The 22,868-nt window shown below is 42.7% G+C and overlaps 1 protein-coding gene across 2 annotated transcripts in view; it reads left to right on the forward strand.

The window, feature by feature from the left end:
• Positions 1 to 8,817: 8,817 nt before the first annotated feature.
• LOC119437171 (uncharacterized) overlaps positions 8,818 to 22,868 on the forward strand; it is a 33,863-nt gene continuing 19,812 nt past the window's right edge. Inside the window, exons 1-9 of one of the 2 annotated variants that reach the window (XM_037704238.2) lie at positions 8,818 to 8,999; positions 9,079 to 9,132; positions 9,215 to 9,259; positions 9,372 to 9,429; positions 9,500 to 9,589; positions 9,660 to 9,717; positions 9,898 to 9,964; positions 15,132 to 15,255; positions 16,957 to 17,447. In XM_037704238.2, coding sequence (XP_037560166.1) covers positions 8,930 to 8,999; positions 9,079 to 9,132; positions 9,215 to 9,259; positions 9,372 to 9,429; positions 9,500 to 9,589; positions 9,660 to 9,717; positions 9,898 to 9,964; positions 15,132 to 15,255; positions 16,957 to 17,044 — 654 coding nt within the window. In that variant the 5' untranslated portion in view covers positions 8,818 to 8,929 and the 3' untranslated portion in view covers positions 17,045 to 17,447. Of the gene's footprint in view, positions 9,000 to 9,078; positions 9,133 to 9,214; positions 9,260 to 9,371; positions 9,430 to 9,499; positions 9,590 to 9,659; positions 9,718 to 9,897; positions 9,965 to 15,131; positions 15,256 to 16,956; positions 17,448 to 22,868 lie in introns of those variants that run through there. The other variant, XM_049660339.1, reaches the window with a different exon arrangement.

A 22,868-nucleotide genomic window follows, 5' to 3' on the forward strand; every position in this document is an offset into this window, starting at 1 on the left:
TGTTTATAGAAGGTCTATCCACAAAACAACATAACAACAATGTATTTTTTTTATTGCAGACATTATATATTATTTATTTATTTGACAAATACTGTCAGCCTTGCATAGGCTGTGACAGGAAGGGGGATATAAATCTAGTGTACCTGTGTACACAGCCCTTTTCCTCGGCAACAATCTGCTTTTCAATAACAAAAGTGTCATGTACTTGTTTCATTGATTTAGGTATGCTGGATATATATAGTGTCTTCAAAGTCTTAAATCGTAGCATTGCCTCCAGTTGGAGGCTTAAGCTGCAATGCTGCAGTGCACATGGAGCACTGGCTTCAAGACCCTTGTGTGTAAGGGCTATGGCAAGGCCCAGAGTGCTTGGTAAAAGACCACACCAGTTCAAATGTTTTTTCTCTTCTCATACATTTTAGTAAACACGAACATCACTTATAGGCTTGTCATTTTACCAACATATATCTTTTAGGCTCCTATCCAGCTAGTAATCTTAGGCCTGTATGCAGCCACTATTTATTATTCATAGCAATCCATTTTTAATGATTGTATCTATTATGAAACATTCATGGCATTCTTTTTTCATTCCAGGCACTTGTACTATTATATATCAGATATAATAACCCTGATTTATTAACAACTTTTCAAAGCTGGGAAGTTCCATGGCTAGTTGTGCGATAGCCGAAAGGCCTTTTCTGAAACCATGCTGTAAAGTCTATAGAAGGAATGTTGTCAGTAAAAAGCTACGGAGAAGTATGTGAAGATAACCTAAGGCTTGAGTAGTTCACTAGAAGAATACACAAGAGATTTTGGGTGACGATTAAGGCTGCCCTGAGTTTCCGTTCTTTAGTATGCAGGCACCACACGTGCCACCTGGCACTTGGAGCTGATATCTTAGTTTTCATATTAAGTAGCATGGAGACGATGGGCAATGACACAATTTTAACTTTATCAGTACATGAGACAGGTTCGTGACCAAGATTTTCAAGGAAAAAAAATTATTTGCATTCCTACATGCTTAGCTGCAAACAACGTCTAAAGGTGTAAGCGTGGTACTGCCATATCAGTACACAGCATAGATGTTAGTGATTGCTAAGGCTGTATTATGAAAATAAAGCTTTATTTGTAGCCTTAGATACCATATGCACCTTATAAGTATGCAGCACTTCCCTGTGAAAATTGTTTTAAGAAAGCAAGATACCTTCCGCCAACAGTTGAAGCAAAATAAGTAGCCTCAAGGCAGCTTTTGTAGGCTAAAATAGCTTCACAGTTCAGAGAACACACCCCAGAGCAGAAAACATTGATAGCAGCTGACAGCCTTGCCTAACCTTTTTTTTCTCATCACAATGACAACACATATGAACCTACAATATTCCTACAGTTATAAATGAGAGCCCAGAAGTACACACCAGCCTGCCCATAGTTTCCTTGTCTCAATTTTTCTTCTCTTCTATGCTGTCTATAATATTCACCAACGTTTCCTATTTATTTCACAATCCCTCAAGTGCCAAGGCATTATAGGGAGGAGTGGGATACATGCGAAAAACAACGATTAGTACAAATTTATGTGATGTAAACAACATGTGCAGTGGACGTAACCATTAAAAAATCAAATAAGAATTCTATGTCATCAAATATATTTAAACCTAGCAACATCTCAACTGGACAAAAGGAAAGTACGATGCGACTGCGCTTGCGCAAATACAGTGCATGTGGCCACGTGCGTGGTCACAGTTGAAAAAAAGCAAACAAGGTTCAGCAGAAAAGTGCGCTGTCTTCGATTGACACGATAGCATCAGGAAGGTGGTTCCAGTCGTTTCTTGTGTGTGGAATAAATGAATTTAAAAACCTGTCTGTGTGACAAAAAGTGCCTCTAACTTTATGATGGTGATTAATTCGAGATGACAGGTAAGTAGCTGCTAGAATCAGCTCACTGCTAAGGATATGATGATGAAATACTTTATGAAAAAGGCGTAAACAAAAAGCCTTTCTGCGCAGTGATAAGATGGTAGACACAAGTTGCTTATTATAAACGTTATGCTAGAAGTATGATCATAGTTTGAATGAATGAAACGAGTGGAATTATTCTGAACCATTTCATGAGAATTAACATGGGTATATATAGAATTGTAAGGGTCCCAAATACAGCAGCGTATTCCAACTTAGATCGAACTAGAGTTTTATGCAATAGTAGTTTCATTGATGAAGAGGATTTGATAATGTTTTGCCGCAAGTAGCCTAACATACGATTTGCACTACTGATTCTGGAGACAATGTGACATTTGCATGATAACTTATATAGTTACACCTAAATAACGGTAGGATGAAACATGTTCTAGCTGGACGTGGTTAAGCATATATGCAGGCACACACGTCGCGTTATCCAACAGTCATCAGCTTGCATTTCTTGGGGTTTAGTTCCATAAGCCAGTTTTTACACCAAGCAGTGATGTTATTTAGATCAGTCTGTAGAATTTTCTGGTCTCTGTCATCACGAATCTCACGATACAGTACACGGTCATCAGCGTACAGGTGAACTGAAGATGACACACAATCGGGCAAGTCGTTAATATATATTAGAATAAGTAATGGACCTAAAACAGAGCCCTGCGGAACTCCTGATGCTACGTTAATTAAGGGTGAATCATGACCATTGACAGAAACATACTGTCAGTGATTTGTTGGGAAGTACTCAAGCCAGGTAAGTATATTATGGTCAGTAGTTACAGAGGAAAGTTTCCGCATAAGCAGCACATGAATAAACTTATCAAAAGCCTTTGAGAAGTCTAGAAAGGTGCAATCGATTCTGGAATTCTTGTCTAATATAAGTGCAAGCGGTGAATGAAAAGAAGTAATTGAGTTTCACAAGTAAACGAATGCCTGAAGCCGTGTTGTGATGACGTTAAGAAAGAATCTGATTCCAGAAAGTTAGATATATGACTGTACAATACGTGCGCCATCAGTTTGCAAGGGATACTAGTTAACGAAATGGGTCGATAATTTAATAGAGAATGTTTGTTGCCTGACTTATGAACAAGAACCACCTTCGCAATCTTCCAATCAAAAGGAAGAATACCATGATCAAGCGACTGCTACAAGAGTTTAGCCAAAAACAAAGATGAGTAATGTTTAGTCTGTTTTAGAAATTTAGAGTTGATACTGTCCGTTCCACAAGACGAAGAAAGCATTAGCAAGTCGATTAAGTGTACTATTCGAGAGTGCTCAAATGTGATAGGGGACATCAAAGGATAATCATGATGTGACACATTTTTAACATGATCAACTCGACATGAAGAAAAATTCCTAGGTGATTTAGTGTGGCAGTATCTCATAGCATGCATAATAGTGTCTCTCAGTTTTGCATTATGCCTTTTCTTTGTGCCAAATGGACAGGTGCGTGCAGAAAGAGGAAAAATAATTTTTAAGTTGCATAATTGTTTTAAGCTGGGCATGCAATTTAAGTATCTGGATGGAGATAAGGCACGATCCATTATTTCCCTCACTTCACTGATGGTGACATCCAGTCTAGCCCACTGCTGAGCACTCAGTCAATGAAACTGTGCTTGGTAGGAAATAGATGGCCAAATTACAAAAGTTGCGAGTTGCTGTGTCACCTCAGCGCGAGCTCCGCCAGTACTTTGCTCAGTTCTGCATACTAAGTGCAGAATGAAGGATATGACTTCAAGACTGGCTTAGGCCAGTTCAAGCCTGAACCCGAATAATGTATTTCAAGGCTAAGAGGAGGTAACTATTGTTTTTACTATGACTGACGGGTTGATACCTAGCTCAAAGTCAATTTCAAAGACTGATCTTAGTTTTCCCTATCCTAATTGTTAGTAACATGAATTTAGCAGGACTTTCTATTGATAGTTGGGTACCAACAGTATGTACATATTCAGTGAGTACAACAAGAGCATTTTGTAGCTGTCTACATTGCATATCAAGATTCTCATACGTTGATCAGATTGTCATGTCATCAGCATAGAACAAAAACTCGGTGCTTGTGATGTAGCCTCCATGCAACAAATGATGAACAAGGGGGCAAGAACAGAGCCATGTGGCACACTGTGGTTTAAAGTACAGTTAGGATCCAATATGAAAACAATCCACATGTGCAGAAATTGTTCTCAGACACAACTATGTGTACCACTTTTGTTACCTGCTATGGTAGACAAAAGTCCTCCATGTTTCAAAAATTACCTAGATTATGTTCTGCATTATTGTATGCATTAGTTGTATCAATTGCCACCACCGCCCACAACTAGTGGTTGTGAGGGGAGACAATCAGGACACCATCTGGCAGGATAGACAGGCCATCCTCTGTGCCTAACTACAGAGGTCAACACACTGGTAGCTGCTTTGGCCCTCAGGGCCAAAGCAGCTACCAAATGACAAGCCGAACACCAGGTCGAGAGAAATCAATGGAAACTGTAAATATAGTCACACAACCTCATATACAGCCAATCTTACGATTTCATAATAGGAGTGTGCGGATATTCACAATTTCGAATATGAATCAAATAGTCTTTGCTATTCAATTCGTATTCGATTCGAGAATTCACTATTTGAAGATGTCGAATAGTATATTTCTTTTGTTCAAACACTATAAGGGACAACAATTGTAGTAGTCTAGAGGGAGAAAGACTGATATAAGTGGAGACTCGTTTAATGATTCTGGTGCAGGAGAACTCTGGTCATTGTGCAGATGATCCAGTTTCTGAACAAAGATATGAAGGAGGTCATTTGTGCTATAGTTGAGTAAGCATGTCATGCCATAGGCAGACTTTGCATTTCCTGTGTCTAATAAGACAAACAATTTATTGTTTGGTCAATCTCACCATATGTTTGGATTCCTTCAAAATGATATGCGGGGCTGCAGTATTGCCCTTAGCTCCTTCAATTAACTCTATACTCTACTACATCCGTCTGGGACATGCTGTTAATTTTTTCATTAGTGTCATCGTACACCAGATATGATCGTACTTTTCTTTGTTTTTTATTTACAAGCTTCTTAGTTGGCCTGACGTCTAAATGTTAATGGCATTACACGCATCCGATAATGCTACCAAGCCTTTTGTAGCCGAACAGACTCTATGGCATTTTTCATTTCACAATTTTAGAAATTGGGAATATTCACTATTCCATTCGATATTCAGAGGTAATTTTTCTTGAATATTCGTATCAATTCGATTAGAAAATTTCACTATTAAAGCCCGCCTATTAAATATTGAAACTGCAACAATGAAAAGCTTAGGCTTCAGTGCATGAGTACGTACACTGTCATTTATCATCGCTAAATGGGGCTTACAAACTATGTGAATAACTTCTCTGCTTATATTATAAGCAAAAAATGTGCAAAAGGACTGAACAGTTGGAGAGGTGGAGCTTGCTTGACGCCATGTCAAGCATTGGAGGCACCCAGATGATGGTGATGTCTGACGTCAATCTTGGGTATAAAACTGTTAGTGTCTTATTTTTTTCTCCGCAATGGCTCTGACGAAGTGACAGAGGGGCGTTGCGCCAAGAAGGCTGCAGCAGAGAGAGCTCGCAGCTATATAGTACTTGCATACTTGGGAACAAAGAGAGCGACAGACTGTAACGAGTTGAGGGATATGTCTTAATTTTAACATCTGATGCTGTCTTCAGCATACGTGCTATTATCTGAAAGTTGCATATATCTACTAAGGGTTCCTTGAAACTTCCATTTTCTTTATGCAGTGCTGTGAATTGTGTGCAGTAAGGCATAGGATATTTTCATTCATCTCGTGATTAAAAGAATTTTTATTGATTCACTATTTTTTGTATTTTACCTATAGCACACTGGCTTTAGAATCCGCTGCAGTGAAGTGTGTAAATGTTGATATAACGTAATATCGCACTGCGCAGCAATTCTTTCATTTCAAACAGCTATGCACAGACTTTCTGCAAAGAAAGAATGAATGTTTGCATTCACTGACTGCGCTTGAACGCTGCCGATGTATTTATTAAATTTACTAAAACCTTTGCTACTTCTGCTGCAAGATTTATGCTAACCCTTGCATAGTGTTGTGAAGCTTGACGGAGTTGTAACGACATCACATGGCAGATAATGTCTTCCCTTCACATCACGCGCAAGAGCGCCGTCTGTGCATTCATGCTATTTCATGCAGCCCTAGCTACTTCTGCCGCGTGCGCTTTACTGCAATGCTTGGCCAGTGCGGTGAAGTTTGACAAATTTTTAATGATGTCGCACCCTATGACTGAATTTAACGCTTTGAGACTTAGTCTTGAGCGGAGCGGTAACAAATGCTTACATTCACCTTAAGCACAAGCGCAATGTGCATGCATTCGTTTGATTTCATGGTGCCTTACTTCTGTCGCAGGCTTTAACGCAATGCTTGTGTAGGGCCATGAAGCTTCGTGAAGTTTAATACGATCACATGGTCTAATAGAATTTCATGCACTAGAGTCTAGTTTAATTTTGTACAGAGAGGAAATGAAATTTCATACTGAGCTCGCACTTTCACAGGCATAGGTGATTTTTTGAGGTCAATAATAATACTGCGCATGTTTCTTTTGATGGCAGCCTTGAATACATAGTTTGCACGTGCGTCACTTCCGCACCGGTCCGCGAGCCTGTCCGCCATCTTTAGGCACCTGCGCGCCTGCGGAAGCGTGCTGGAGCAGGCTGCGCGCGCTGACGCGTTGTTGATCCGAAGGTCCTTCTCGCGTCGTGATCATGCCAATCTGTGCTATTTTCGGTTGCCACACAAGAAGTACCACTGCCTCGAAGCCTAGCTACGCAGAACCGGGGGTAGGTCTGCACCAAAAGTAATAACATGGCAGTGCGAACGCACAAGAATGCTGTCGGAGAAACGTCGGTGTCTATGGCTTTCCCGGATAAATCGGAAGGACCCGAACAATGTGCGTGTCGTCACTTTGTTTCGGGCGAGTATATAACACGCCAAAACACTGCACATCACGCATGATCGGCGGCAGCGATAGCCCCCGTACTGGTTGGCGACCGCCTGCTCGCACACGCATGGTCGCTCTTACCGCTCTGAAAAACGCCCGTGTAGTTGTGTTGTAGTGGACGTTAAAGAACTTCGGGCGGTCAAAATTATCCCGGAACCCTCCACTGCCACGCGTTTCATAATTAGATCGTGATTTTAGTACGGAAAACCCAAATTTTGTTTTTTAACGGCCTCCAAACTGCTTCGCATTGTCATTTCTTGGTGTGTGTGCTTCGCTTAGCCATATGCTAAGCAATATTTGAGTGTCTGCATGCTTTCAATATAATGAGCTAACGCAACAAAATTCACATGCACGGACATGCACCGAACTGTAAACCAAAACTCGCAGAAAGAAGAGAACACACGTTTTGAAGCTTGGGGAAAAAGTGCATACAGCTAGGTGAACCTTTGTGGCAAGGAAGCTGTCCCTGAATATAGCCGCACAATAAATACTGAGATATTTTCTCTGCCGCACGCCAAGGAACATATGCTTTCATGGACGCACCTCGCCGAGGACGATGGTAAGACCCGACAACAGGCGCTTCGCTGCACCTTCCTCACCCAACCGCTCGTGAAGTAATTGTGCGCCTTCAGCGATTTGTAAGCCTTTATTTCGTTCAGCATGACGTAGCTTGTGGACGGGACAAGATAATTAATAATATCCACGTACGTCGTGGCCGGGAGCACCTCGGGGTCTGAACTGGTATTCACGCCAACGTGCCGCTAGTATGGGTCCACGCCGTCGCACATTCCGACAATTTGTAGCGAGCCCGCGTCGGCCCTACAAGCTCGTCCATGTAGGAAGGGCAAAATTCAGGGCTCCTGACTTTTGCCATCGCAAAGCTTTCACGACAGCAAACATGCGGCGCTGACACGTAGAAGCGAACGCCGAACACAAACGCAGTGGGCCAGCGGCTAGTAGCGAGGTGCCTAGCGATGGCGGACGGTCGGGGCAGGCGGCGGATATGACGTCACGTGCAAACTATGTATTCTCGGCCGCTTGGCTGGGCCGTGAATGTACCACATCCTACAGACGCCAGCGCAGAAGGTTGGCATCAACGCACAGAGCAGGACAAAGAACGTGACAAAGGACACGTGTATGCGCTTTTACGTCGTTGGTTCAGCTATCGTCAATCTTTGCGGCCAAAACCTGCTTCTCTGGTGTAATGTAAAATTGTAGTACAGAGGTTTATAAAAGGTTTATTGTAGCCTCCAAGATCGTACGGCCGGAAGTGCAAGTTGGTCATGAGAGCCATAGAGTTTCATATAGTGAGAAACTCTATGGATACCACAGCGCATGCCAGTGCCAGTTTTCCCTCTAGGTAATATAGTGCGAAACTCTATGATGAGAGCGCGTTAAAATCTCGGAGGTTATACAAAGTTGTAATATATGCGCCAATTTGAAACAGTGTTAACAAGTTGAGAAACAATTTGTAAAAGCAAAAGGTCGGTAGCAATAATAATTCAGCATCGATTTCTAACACACTGCAAAAGCACGAACATGCCAATGTGCTACTTACAGGTGATGTCCGACTCGCAGCGATGGCTCGCTCGTAGCAACAAATGCCAATCTCGAAGGCCACAGTTGTGCATATTGCAAATGCCGAAAGCAAGTCAAAAAGCCAAAAAAAGTCGCATAGAAACACGTAATGGCAACCATTCTTCAGACAATACTTGTTACGTGTGTTACTATCCCTTCCGCAAATAAAAGAAAATTTTTATTAATTCCATTAATTTGAAACTTCTCGGTACGGCAAAATGATCAATTATTTTGACGTCCTGTTGTGACGCGCAACCGACGCATCCTACGCGAGGAGGTTGCGAGTGCGGGCCAGAGCAGACGACCGTGCTACACACACAGTTACCCTTTGGTGTTCTGTGGTACTACACGTTTGTTGCGAGGCTTTGCGGAACCTCTGAGTAGGATTCGTTTATAAATGCCCGTTATGTCCAACGACACAAGTGACAACTTGGGAGCTGCCATTCCCCTGGAAAGTGCTGAAGAGGGTGCGTTTGCCCATCCACACGCCTTTCGAGCGTTCATTGTTTGTCCCTCGCATTGTTAACGGCTCACTTTTGCCTTTAGAGCGTGCGGTCGTGGAGCAGGATTTGCGGTCGCTGGAAAATAAAATCTCGAGTGGTACGTATCCTTCTAGAATTACATCTAGCGCAGCCTTTTGACTATGCTCGGTTTCATTTGTTTTCTATTTTCCTTTCCACAGCGGAAAATGAACTTGCTGCTCTGAAAACGCGGCACAAGCTATTAAGTAAAGCTATTCTTCCTCTCGTACTTAAATGATACTTTACCTGTCAAACTCGGGGTATGCGTTGGTGTTTCACCCTTGTTCTGAACGAGATATTCTCTCTTTAAAACCCCAGATGACATATTGAAGGCTGAGACTGACTGCCGCCAAGCGCTCGAGGCACAATGTGAACAGTGAGTACACTATGCGTTTTTAGAATCTGTCCACAACTTCATGCCCCAATGACTGACTCTCTTGTTGCAGGTTCGTGAAAGCAACCGAAGAACTTTCTTCAACGACTACAGATCTTTCAACAAAACTTTGTCAGGAAAAGTCTTCAAGACTTGAAAAATTGTGAGATTTCTTTTGCGGCCAATGAGCTTTTCGTTATTATAGTAACCTTTTTTTTACTTTTTATTTTCAGACCCAGTTTTCAGCAGTATACCAGCGGAATTTATAACGGGTTGGAAAAAAATGTATGGGTAAGAGAATGTAACCTTCTCTCACAGCATTGAGTAGCATTAGTGCTACTATTGCTTTCTTGTTAGCTTGTTCTAAATCGGAACAAAATTGTTACACCAAATGTAGCTTTCGACCATAGTGCTCACACTGAGTTCGTATGTGACACTGCATTTATTACAATTTTTTTTCTTGTGTTTTAGACTCCAGAGGCTCTTGAAAGCTTGGCAGCAACCCTGAGGATGCAACTGCGAGACTTAGAGCAGCGTTGTAAGTGATATAGCATTGGACGGGTTATTGTACTGTCCATTTTTGCCCAGTCATTGTGCATTGGAAATGTTCGCGATATAAAAATGTACATGCAGCTTTGCAGGACTATCATGTGGTATTCCACATCCATCTGTATAGTTTATTCTTCAAATTGGGAAGAAAAATTCAGGATCAATCAATACAGTCACATGTTGTATTGACATGAAACTGCAGTGTCATACACGTCCACTGAAAGACGTCAACCTGTTTTTAAAGCAGTCAGTGCAGATAGCAGGAGCTGGTGAATGACGCTTTTGAATGCCTGACAGTGCCAGAGAATAAAATGAATACGCATTAGCTATAGCCATTCAAGGAAAGGTACTAAAGTGAATATGAAGCAGTGCTATGCAAAAGAAACAACGCTTGCTGCATTCTAAAAGGAGAAATTATTGCGCATGAACCATAGATTTTCAATTAAAACGAATAGCTGAACATTCGGCTATTCCAACATCCCGCCTAGAGGTTGACGGTGTTCATTGTGCATTGTATTTTTTTGAAAGTCAACAAGTTGAGCCTTTTGCAGGCTGATAAGGAAAAAGGGTTTGTAGTGGTTGAAAAGTGCGTTTTTAATGAAAAAGCACTGCAAGCGGTGTTAACGTACTTTCTACCTGTTAAGAAATGTGAGGTAAGAATAAAAACTAAGCTTATTTAATTTTGCAACAAACTGGAACTGACGGCGCTCGCTAAAAGTATAGAGAAAAGTAAAGGCAAATGTATATCAGTATTTTCATGGCAAGGGACGCACAAGCAGATATACCTTTCAGAACCATTATCAGTGAGTCTGGTTGCTGGCAGCACAACGTAAGCCAATTTTTGCAGAAGAAATTAAGGTTGCTAGCAGTAAACGACCCGTTCGGGACAAAGATATCTGAACAATTAGTGGAGTTTTTGCATGGCAATGAAGATGTACTTCAGTAGGACGTTCTGGCGGGCTAGTTGGTTCATTGCTTTTAAACGTTATAGACTGCACAAAAAAACGAAGACACAAGAAAGAAAACACACGACACCACGAGCGATCGTGGTGTCGTGTGTGTTTTCTTTCTTGTGTCTTTGTTTTTTGCGCAGTTTATAAACGTTTAAAAGCAATGAAGATGTTGGTTATGCTTTTTGGTCGATATAGAAGATTTATTTTATTCAGTGCCACAGCATAAACTTGTGGCTTCTGTAAATTCTTGCATTGAGGAAAATGGTACTATATTGTTCCAGAAGGATGTCGGACTGTCATTGGGGAACTTTTTTAATCTGTTGGAATATTACCTTAAGGTAACTTTTATTGTTTTTAATGACCAGTCGTTTTTACGGCGGAATGGCATATGCATTGGGTCCTGTGTTGCTCCAGCTCTCTGCAATATTTTTTTAGCTAATGTAGACCGGTCTTTTGACCATGTTTTTAATGATAGGAAAATTTTAAAAGTTTTCAGGTACGTTGATGATTTTCTTGTGTTTTTAACATTTGATTATTCCTATCGGGATACAATTGATAAGATTTTAAATGATTTTAAGCAACACGGACTAGGCCTTGTTTTTACCCTCGAACTACCCCAGAATAATGTTTTGTAGTGTTTGGACCTTAGGCTCAAGGTCTGCGAATGACATATGTGTTGGGCTTACCAAACACGCAAAAAAAAACTCATTGTATTTAAATCAGCTCATTCCAATGTAGTAAAAAGAGGAATTGTTTCCTCATGTGTGAAATCAGCTCTCAAAAAATCGTGTGTGCTTAAGATGCAGGATAGCTTTGACGATCAGGTGCACCGACTTTTGGCAGCAGGTTTCCCATGTCACTCCTGAGCAGTTGCCGAGTTCCTGATTCAGAAAATAAAAAAACGGAAAGAGGACAGCTGCTGAATGTGAAACCTTCAGGCTTGTGGTAGCGCCATATGTTTTAGATCCTCCTTCTCTCGTCGTCACCCGTCATGCGCCTCTTTCTTCACTCTTTCTTTCCCTCTCCTCCTTCCCCCAATGCCGAGTCGAATTTACCTCAGGCCGCCCTCTCTGCATTTCATATCATTAAACTTCTCTCTCTCAAGGGAGCTGCTAGCAGGCAAGGTGTCCCTCTGGCGTTTTCTGCACCAAACAAGCTTGTTCAGCTGTGCTCCCGCACTTGCAGTGATAGCAGGCTTGTATTCCAAATCAGACACGCCTTCTCCTACATCCCATGCACCTCCGGTGGGGTTTATGCCTTCCCTCGGTCATGTGGAAAGACATCGGGCAGACAGGGCGATATATCAGTGAGCGACTTGGGGAATATGTGTAAAAGTAACTAATAATGCAGACAAAGGTGCACATCTTGTTGCCCATCTTAATTCTTGCCGAATGCGCAATTGTGCACCGCGATTTTATGAGACGTGGATTCTCGGCAGATACATAAATAAACACTCACAGCTGGCCCTGGAAGCTTTCCACGTAAAGAAAAAAGCGGGTGACTGTATCGGTGATATATATATGGCCACCAAAACAACTTCTTCGTCCTCGTCCTCCAGCGTTACTAACCAGCAGTTCTCCAGCCGAGTGGAGGACTGCTGATGACCGACCTATTTGCTTCAACTGCCATCGTATTGGACACGTAGCCCGCCATTGTAACAGCCGGTGGTATTGGTATCAGGTGCCCGATGGATACAACCGTCTCCCCAACATGGATCATGGCCGATTTCAGCCCTACCGCGAGGCTCCCGAAACCACTGGTGACAACGCTCCCTCCATGCCATATCGTTGTTCACCATCCCCACGTGGTCACCAGTCCCGTTCGCCATTGTCTCGTCGCCAATCATCTCGCTTGCCCCAATTCCGCCACCCTACGTCGCCAATTGAACAACTCCCTTGGGAAAACTAGGTGATGCAGCTCCCAGAGGTGATGCTGCATTGACGACTCACCTTCCAAATCCTCTGAACACACAGTAGACCAAACGGAATCTGATAGACATTAAACTGGATGACGCACATGTTGTTGCTCTAGTTGATACTGGGGCTCAGATATCAGTGGTGAATTTGGAGCTTCGTCGCCAGCTTTAAAAAGGTTCTAACACCACCCACAGTACTGCTCATTCGTGTCACTGATGGCGGAAGGTTTCCCGTGCCAGGGATGTGCTCTACTCGAATAAGTGTTGCTGACCGATCGGCAAGTGTACTACTTGCCGTGCTCGAGAAATGCTCCCATGAACGAATCCTCGGTATGGATTTTCTGGTATGGATATATATATTTATGCGTTGTCGTAAGAAGAATAAAGCAGGTGTTAGTGCCAGTCTCGTCTCTTGTTTGTGGTTTGTTCTGGGTGTTTGCGTTGAATTTTTTTCACCTTAAAATACAACGTACCAACTAGTTTTTATTGAATTTTAAAAAGCTATTCGCTTTATTGAAGCGATATTTCCATGCCTTGTATCTCTTGCAAACATGCAATTTCGTGCACACTATGTTGCACTTGCATAAATAATACACACCTCGTGTTTCCTGTTAGATAGCTCCACTAGGTGAAGTCCATCTATAAAGCTCTAAAGAAATGCGTGAACCATGGTGGGATTGAACCTCTGTCTTCCAGCACCCCAATGCTTTAACCATTAGGCCACAATCACACACATCCTTCTATCATGCCAAAGTAGCTCTTTGGAATGTATGGTGCATGTATCGCGTACCAGTCTCGCATTCTTCCCTCATAGCAGCTAGCACTTTGAGATGCTGTGTTAGATGCACTGCCTTCACAATCGACCCACAAAAGCAGTTAGATGTAATGAAAGAAAAAAGGTCTGATGACCCGAAGGTAGCTACAGTTGAGCGCCTTTTCAAAGAAGTCCTCTACACCAAAATGACCTGTATAACCAAGGAATAATTTTGTTTTGGTTCTATTGTGAGCGGTGCGGTGCACGACTTTTACAACAAAGTGACATGTATAACAAATGATTTGGAGTCCCCAAGCACTTCGTTATAGAGGCATTCGACTGTATTCGCTTGAATAATGGCAATGCTAAGAGTATTGAGTATCAGACATAGCAACAGTATGGCTTGGTTAATGACAATTTTTCTGTACTGTCAATTGTACAGTACTGTGTGCTAAGCTTCATTGATTGCTGTAAACATTGTCTCTGCTTTCGTCCTGTCCTTTGTGCTATTTTTATCCCCTTGTCTGCCTAATGTCCTCAGCAACTGTCTGCATATCAGAAGTACCATACCACAATGACTACTATACTCCGTTTCATATTTATAGCAGGCAGCACATTGGAAGCGATGCAGTAGTGTGGCCATAAAAATCTTACTCGGTGTGTTTTGCAGTAGTACACGTTTTTATCGGTGGTGCTTTCTAGGGAATAACTACTTGAAATATTAAAACTTGTGGGCTAAAGTGACATCAAATTGCATAGTATTCGTGAACCTTTGTGCTTCCTGTATGCAACATGCTATGTATTAATCGCAAGTGCAAGCAGTGCACAGCATCTGCGACCAAGCAGTGCGCAGCATTTACAATTCGCAGAGATTTGGCACTCTGCTTGTTCGGTAGTAAATAGGTTCAGATCTGCAACACCGTCCTTGTTATAATTACATGGAACTTTGCGTCTTAAGATTGAGACGTAATGTTACATATGTGACGCACAATTTTTTTGTCACGAATGCTTGCAGTGAGAGAATTGTTTATCCTTTCCAAAGTTTCCTGTTATGTATGAAAGGATGTACAGTAAGAGAAAGACAACTTGCTACTTTGGCTACCTGGCTGATGGATGTTATCAGTTTCCAGATCAATGCTTGACATTTAAAGGAGATCAAAACTATGCCTAATGAAAATGATCCATGATGGGTGACACACAACAAAATGCAACAACTTTTGTACATGGACAACTTCCTATGGGCCATTCAGTTCTCACGTTGGGCATCTTGTTTGTACACAAGGTTGCTTAGGAGACTGATAGCCTTTGTCTTACATTGAAAGTGGCAATTTATGAGATATCGTTCGGTGTTAAAAATTAATACCTTTTTCTGTTGACGTTGTGGAAACTTCTTTGTTGAGAACGTTTCCCACTGTTACATGTTTTTGTCACCAGAGTGAAGACTTGATGCAGCATTATTAACTTTGGGGTCTGTTGACTGTAATGGGATGGATAGCGAATGGATAAAGACTCATAAGACTTTTTATCTTTGCAGCTGCATACTTGGATTCACGTCTAGAGAGGAAGAGGGCTGAGTTGGACCAGTTGCAAGAGCAGAGCACTAACAACTGCTCGGCAGAAGATGCCACATTTGGACCTGAGGAGCAGCAAGCAATCCTGTTAGTTCTGCTTCATGTCAAAGTGGTCAATACACACACCAACTTCACGAAACAGCACCGCCTGAAAAGTCACTTTTAGTGTTTTGAACTATGAATCACAAATAACCAGGGCTGTGATTGGTTAAATGATTGGGTTATCAGTACAAAATTAATTATTATACTTATTGGTACAATTGCAAAACCTTTACACCGAGTAATGATAGCTTCATGTATTCCGAGACAACACTCCTGTTCACTCTGTGACAGTAGCAACACTGTGACAGTAGCAAGGAAAAACCATGGTCATGATTTGCCACAGTGTTTGGTAGGAATGACAAAGTCTGTCACTGAGATATTTAGATACGAAGTCTGGGGCATGTGGCAGCTGAAGCATTTTTGTACGTCAGGAAACATGGAGACATGGTGCCAGACAATTCAATTTGTGCATTTATTCGAACATGCTCCACAATTCAATCAGCAGCATTCCTGCATGGTTTAAATTGCTGCTTGTTTTAAGTGACTGCATGGTTGAAATGCCTGTTGTTGCTTCCAGGAAAAGCTGTTACCTTCTGCTATTTTATTCAACTGTTCCATCTCATTCTGCGAATGTTAATTTTAATTCTTTCACACGCCCTCACGGTGCCATTTAGGTTAGAAGATAAGCAGTGTGTAGTTTATGCAAGTCAACACGACATACATTGAATTTTAAGAACACATGACTTTGCTGGTGCTGTACTCCATTTTCTATTAAGCACGGGGCGCTGGTTTGATTTCAGTCTGAGCTGGCCACAGTTCAGTCAGTTTAAATGAGAAAAAAAAGGAAAGCAAAAAATCATTGTTCTGAGATTTGAGACCGTTTTAAAGAAAACCACGTGATCAGGTTTGATCACATGGTTTGATGATGAGAGGCACTGCGGTGCCCCTCATCACCAAACAGTAACACTAGGATGGTAAAACCTAGCAGCCAACCAAATGAATCCTCATTTTCACTTTCAGTAACTGTGGTGAATGTGGAAATCATTCATTGTGAATATTGTCACAGGACCGTGTGATTAATAGTGTAGCTGTAAACCTGACTTTCCATATTTTCGTTTTGGTGGGTACCACCAGGTATACCTTTAATTCAACCTCATTGGAAAGTGCAGAATCCGTTCAAGTTATTCATTGTTCGAATGAAATGGCGAGTCCTGAGTTCGCCACAGCGTAATCCTTTATATATTCGAAGTGCCTTGTGAAGGTGGTCTGAACTTCCCTTTCATGTGGCAAATACTCTGCATAGTAAAGTGTCAAAATCAAAATATGGGGTTAAATGTCCAAAATCCAATACATGGGCTATGAGGGACATCATAGTGGAGGGCCCCAGGTTAATTTCAACCATCCAGGGTTCTTTAATGTGCGAATAAATCAAAGTACATGAGCATCACAGCATTTCGTCTCCATTAAAATGCAGTTAACGAAGCTGGAAATAGAACCCGCTATTTCATGCTTGGCAGCATAAAGGTGCAACCACAGGGTAGAAAGCGTATGAAAGTCCAGTTTTGAATTCCATTGTTTCTGGCTAATTCTCAGTTTCTGTATTTGGCTCGCGATGAAAAAAAACTTTTCATATGCTGTTTTTTTGACCATTTGTGCATGGTGACTACTAAAAAAATACATTGCCTGAATTTCTTCTGCAGGCATTACTGAATGACATTATTTTTGCCTTCTCTCTTCCCATTGCAGACAAATCTTCAGAGAAGAGAAGAGCAAACTTCAGACTACGCTTAGGCGTCTCACATTGCAGAAGCAGCATTTAAAGGAAGAGGCTTAGCCTCTTCCACGTGGGTAGTTAGCTCACCAGAAATGACCATGCCCAACATGCCAAAGAGCCTCTGATAACTGCCACCAATCGCACATACCTGGTGTACCTTAATGTATAGTCATATACATGACCTTGCTGAACTATTTTACTTTCTATGATTGATTGATGTAGCGCTCAACTTTTATTTTATTATACGTCATGGCAAATTACCATAACGAATGAAACCCGGCATGGTTGCTCAGTGGCTATGGTGTTGGGCTGCTGAGCATGAGGTCGCGGGATCGAATCTTGGTCACGGCGGCCGCATATCAATGGGGTCAAAATGCGAAAACACCCATGTACTTCACGGGTGTTCCCCCACTCGGGCGTGCCTCATAATCAGATCGTGGTTTCGGCACGTCAAACCCCATAACTTAATTTTTTTTATGACAAGGGAACTAAAGCATTCCAGCGAATTTGACGATTATCACTGCTTTTCCTAGGAAACATAAAAAGAACTCTTCTTGCGTTTTATCACTGATAGCGAGCTGATGTTTACGTAGTCACTAAAATGTGACCATTCTACTGAGTACAGTTAATGATGCATGCCACTATCTCTGCAGCTTTCCTGAAATGACAGTACACTACTGTCAATTCAGTGTGCAGGCTAAGATCAGATGAGTACATATTGTAATGATGGCTCGAGATCAGATCAATAATTCTGTGCTCGAGCACAGAATTATTGGTGGTCTGAAATTTATGTGTTACGTAGCCTTTTCGTTTGTGCTGTCTAGAAAACAGTGTATGTGCTGCTACTTGCAGCCAAGATTGCAACGGCAATGGGTAATGTTCCCGGTTCAGGCAAAGCACACACTGTTTTTAGTGTGCTGTCCCGCTTTTCCAGTGACAACATTCTGTGTCCCACATCCACGTCTCCACTGTGTTGCTATACAGCTGTTGCGTAAAGAAGGGTAGCCTATTGTGTAGTGTTATGTATGCATAGCAAACACTCCTCACAAATCGGCAGTGTTATCGTGCTGAACTGCTGAAAGGAAGTGCGCACAAATTTTCGTGACCAGATTGCAGGCAATGGAAAATCATCAGTATGAGTTGCCACCAGCGAAAAGAGACAGACAGCCGTTCTACCACCTGATAACGTAAATGGAGCGAAGCCAAGAGAGAAATTTACTAGTGGTGTATCATATTGAATTGCTCTTCTTCGTTGATTTTTTTTTTTGGGGGGGGGGGGGCAGACGGAACTGTATTGCATATCTCTTTGAATGTCTACTTTCTCAACGTACATGGCCTGCAGAGCGATGCACTTCACCCGACGGTGAGGCAGTAGCTAGGCCCACCTATAAGCACTTGTTTGGAGTGCTGCACGCCCATGCCTGGACAGCGTCGTTCAGGTCCGCTATGTTAGCGAAATGCCGACGACTAGGAAGGCCGTCTTCACGACTCCGAACAATTAATAGTCAGAAGGAGCCATTCAGGGGAACACGGTGGGTGCTGCAGCACATGAAACTCCATCGTGGCGAGTGTCTCAGTTGTTACTCAACTGTGGGAGCATGCCTTTTGCCGACATCTCTGGCTCACTTTCCAGCCATCCATCCAGTTTTAGATAGATCTTCACGATGTTCCCTGCTTTCCACACACTGCCACAAGCCACCATTAAATCTCCACGGCGCGCTGTCCGGGCACGCCCATGCCCGGACAGCGTCTTTCAGCTCCTCTATGTTGGCGAAATGCCAACCACTCGGAGGTCTTCTTCACGACTCCGAACAAGTAATAGTCAGAAGGAGCCATTCAGGGGAACACGGTGGGTGCGGCAGCACATGAAAGCCCATCGCGCTCTCTTTCTACAAGAATCACGACGTCCAGCACTGCCCTTGCTGATCACTCTCTATGCTGTCCACTCGGCTGTTGATGCGTGGGGAACATGTGCACTAACGGCCACAAGATGGGTGCTCCCAGCACGTGGTGCCATCTGGTGCTGAAACAAACTCTCCCCTAGTCATCATAGGCACACCACCAGATAGGGCGACCAATGCGATGCAGGAGATTCACAAGTGTAATTCATTATGTTCGCGCCACTGGGGTAAGAAATCTGACATCTGTGTGCACTTGCAGAAACAGTTCCTTTAACATATTCACTCAGCTACAAACTTGACTTGTTCGAACTACAAATCCTTCTAACAGCATTCTGTACACAGGGCGCACAGGTAACCACTAAAACAAAAATAAAAGGCCAACTGTGAAACGTTTCATTGTGTGAAAAACTTTTTTGTGGCAATTGTTTAGTTAGAGAGCAAGCTCGATGTGAAATCTTAAACGCGATATCTGAGTGGCTGCATTAGAAACAAAATGCAGAGATCTGTGTTTTGCATGCTGAAACCGGAACAAATGCTGCCATTACAGCTTGTTGGAATTGTTTGTAGATCAGAAACGCTTTCTTGATGTGTAAAAGGGTTTCAGTACCCCTTTAAAGTGCTAACACATCAGAAGCAAACGCATAACTTATCACTGTTAATGTATATATCGAGAACATACATTCATAGTGTAAACTGCATAAGTACAGACTTGCCAAGCTTCACAGAGAAGTGCCCAAAGTAGGAGATATATTGGACTAAGGAAGTCCTTTAGCACAGCATGAAACATTGCTCAACTACAATACAATGCTTCAATAATTGAAATGCTTTGCAGCGTGCAGTGTTTCAACAGCCAGGCACTCAAAACATGTTCAGTACAGCAAACCACGTTTCAAGTGAAACTACAATGCAACATCGACACAGCAAGGAACATAAACAACAGGGACGATCGCAGACTTCCACCAGAGAAAGAGATTCTTTATTAGAAAAGCAGATTTTTGACGGCGCGTATACAACCGCTGGCATGCTGCTCTGTATAGGGATGGCGAATGGGATAAAAGGATTCTAGAGGAGAGTGGGAAAAAAGAAATAGATATAAAAATGAAATGCACAAGTGGACCTGATACTATTATTTGCAGGTGAGATGACGGGTAAAATTAGGCTTTTCTATATGAAATGCTGAATCTTCAAAGCATTTCAATTAAACCAATTTCTGACAGGTATTTGAATGATAAATCTAAAACCTGCCATTGTTTTGAAGGGCCAGGCATTGTACCTAAGACGCTGGGTAATGTTAACGGATCATGGCAAATCATGTCCATTTGTTGCCCAAGAAATTGTCTCTCGTCGCAGTACGCAGGTCATTCTAGTAATATGTGTTCCATTTTTTCTAAGTCTCCACAGTTATCACAGTAGCGGTTACTGGTACGCCCTATACAGTACATATAATTGTCCGTGTATGCCACGTTCAGTCGAAGACTATGCTACAATGTCTTTTAAGTGTTGAGGATGTGGTCGTGGAACTTTCGATCTCATTTTTGGGTCAATATAATGCAGAAAGTTATCTTGGTGAAGCGGCAGATTCCAGAAGCAGTCTTTTTTTCGATGGCCATAATTTTTTGCCATATTTGAACAAATATGGTAAAAAAATGTTCTTCTGAAATTGCGGTATTGGAGTCTATTTCGGGCAGCTTCATCAGCTTTTTCATCTACCGAAATACCAGCATGGCCAGGTATCCATTGGAACTTGATGTAATGCCCAGCAATCTTAGCGTTCTGGTGAAGGCAAGCGGTGTCAAATGCTGCAGGTTGGCTGTTACCTTGCTTGTGCATGTTCCATATAATTAGTAGGGCTGCTTTTGAATCCGTGAAAATCACCAATGTCTTTGGCGGCTGCTGTTGAAGCACATACACAAGGGCCGCCTTAATGCGATATAGCTCTGCTGAAGTATATCATGTCGCTCGCTCAAGGTGAAACGAGAATTGTTGCCCTGTAGAGGGCACAAAAAGTTCACACGATGAGCGATGTGGAGTTGTTGAGCCATCGCTGAAAATGTTCGTTGTGGCTGCGTATGTTTTGTGCATATATTAAAAAGCTGTCTTATAAGTCACTGCTTTAGGCATTTTCTTTTTCACACTGATTCCAGGGATATATGGCACGATTTCCAGTGGTGACAGTGTCCATGGTGATATGTTTCGTGGCGTAATTGGTGACTCCTGAGCAAGAATCGAAATAGATATGCTTCTGACGGACTGCCCAAAGCTAGATGTTGCACGGGGTCTAGAAATATTCCTTAATATTTGGGTCTTAATATGAATGACGTGTCTGGGGTGCATCCGAAGTGTCTCCTGCAAAGGTAGCACTTCAAGAGGCAGCCATCCAGCTTCTACTACAGTTCTTGAGCGGGATGACCCCTTCAAAAGGCCAAAACATACTTAAAGGCAGTCGTTCTGTGCTGCCTCAAGTCGTCTCTTGCTTGTGGGAGACATTTTTTGCAGGATCGGGAGGTAATACCCCAGTGTTCCATCGATGTAGGCCTTAAGGAGGAGCATCATTGATCTACAGTTGCTGCCCCACTGTGACCCGGCTAAAAACTGGAATACCCGCGATGCTGAGGAAATCTTCTCACTCAGTTTTTTTCGCTTGAGGCGATGATGTGAGGTTCCTATCGATCGTCACTCCAAGAAACCTTTGTGTCTTGATGTATGGAAGGGTGTGGCCACCCAGCACTAGTGGGTATTTTTCCATACGCCTCCACGTGAAGATTTAGGATTCGATATATTTGCCAGTGCTCTCTGGAGACATTGTTAGGTGGTACTGCAGGAACGCACCGTGCTCCAAATGCAGATGTCGTCTGCATACAGTGCGATTCTGATGCAACGGGGCAGGTTTCTTCTCAGATGGATGAGGACTAAAATAATACCGGGCATAACACAGCTCCTTGTGCCACTCTCTTCTCGACGGCATAAAGCACCGTTGGGTTATGCGGGGGAACCATGAAAAGTTGGCGTCCTTGAAGATAGTCTGCAATCCATGCGTAAAGCCGTCCTCCAAGACCAAGGGTTTCCATAGCGTCAAGTATTGCTTTATGATACACCGAGTCATATGCTACCTTATGTCCAGATATAATGCATTAGGTATTTTTCCACAGACCAATTCCTCTTCAATTGATGAGACCAAGGCAATGACATTATCAACTGCGGACTTCTTTTGCCGGAAGCCATTCATTTCCTCTGGATAAACTTTTGTAACGAAGAAACTTTTCCAACAAGGAAGGTAAATATCTGCAATCGTCCCTGTTGTTTGTGTGTCTCGCATTGTCGAAGTTCCATTTCATAGTATCGCTTGAAGCTTCATATCGACCAACAATGACACAATGCTGACACAATGACCTATCATAGTGTTCTTTATTACAATAGCAGTTGTATGGACACTCCAAACTAATGTTCGCTGTCGCCGTGAGGTTTCGTATACAGTTTAAGTGCGATAAGATCCTATCATGCCATGCGTGTCATATGCTGTGGGTGCAAGGGTGAGGCAAGAAGGATGTTGACTTGGTGCGTGCTGACCTGCCGCGTGCTTATAAGGACGTGCAATAGGGTGAGGGGAGACTTGAGTGCGCTGTAACATGACCAAGCACGCGCCAGGGAGGCAGGTGAGCACGTGTCTCCTTTGGACCAGCCGTGGCTATGCATAGCTGTCTGTGCTGCTGAGCGCATATGTGGCCTGTGCACCCTACCTTGGCGGTAACATGCAGTGGGTGCAAAAGTTGGTTGAGCTGAGTTGTCAGATGGCTTTACGCATGCTGTCTTCCCACGTCCCTGTAGTGTTGGAGGTCGCGTAATCTCAAGTTTCAGAGAGGCGGTGAAGCGAGAGGCAGTACGAAGAAGTGTTTGTTCCAGAGGCTTTTCATCATGCTAGCGTTGTTACAGCGAGTGTTCGTGGTCATCGAGTGAAATCTGTTCACGTTTGTTTGTGTGTGCGT

This window comes from Dermacentor silvarum, chromosome 1 (genome assembly GCF_013339745.2).
Source record: "Dermacentor silvarum isolate Dsil-2018 chromosome 1, BIME_Dsil_1.4, whole genome shotgun sequence".
Lineage (NCBI taxonomy): Eukaryota > Metazoa > Arthropoda > Arachnida > Ixodida > Ixodidae > Dermacentor > Dermacentor silvarum.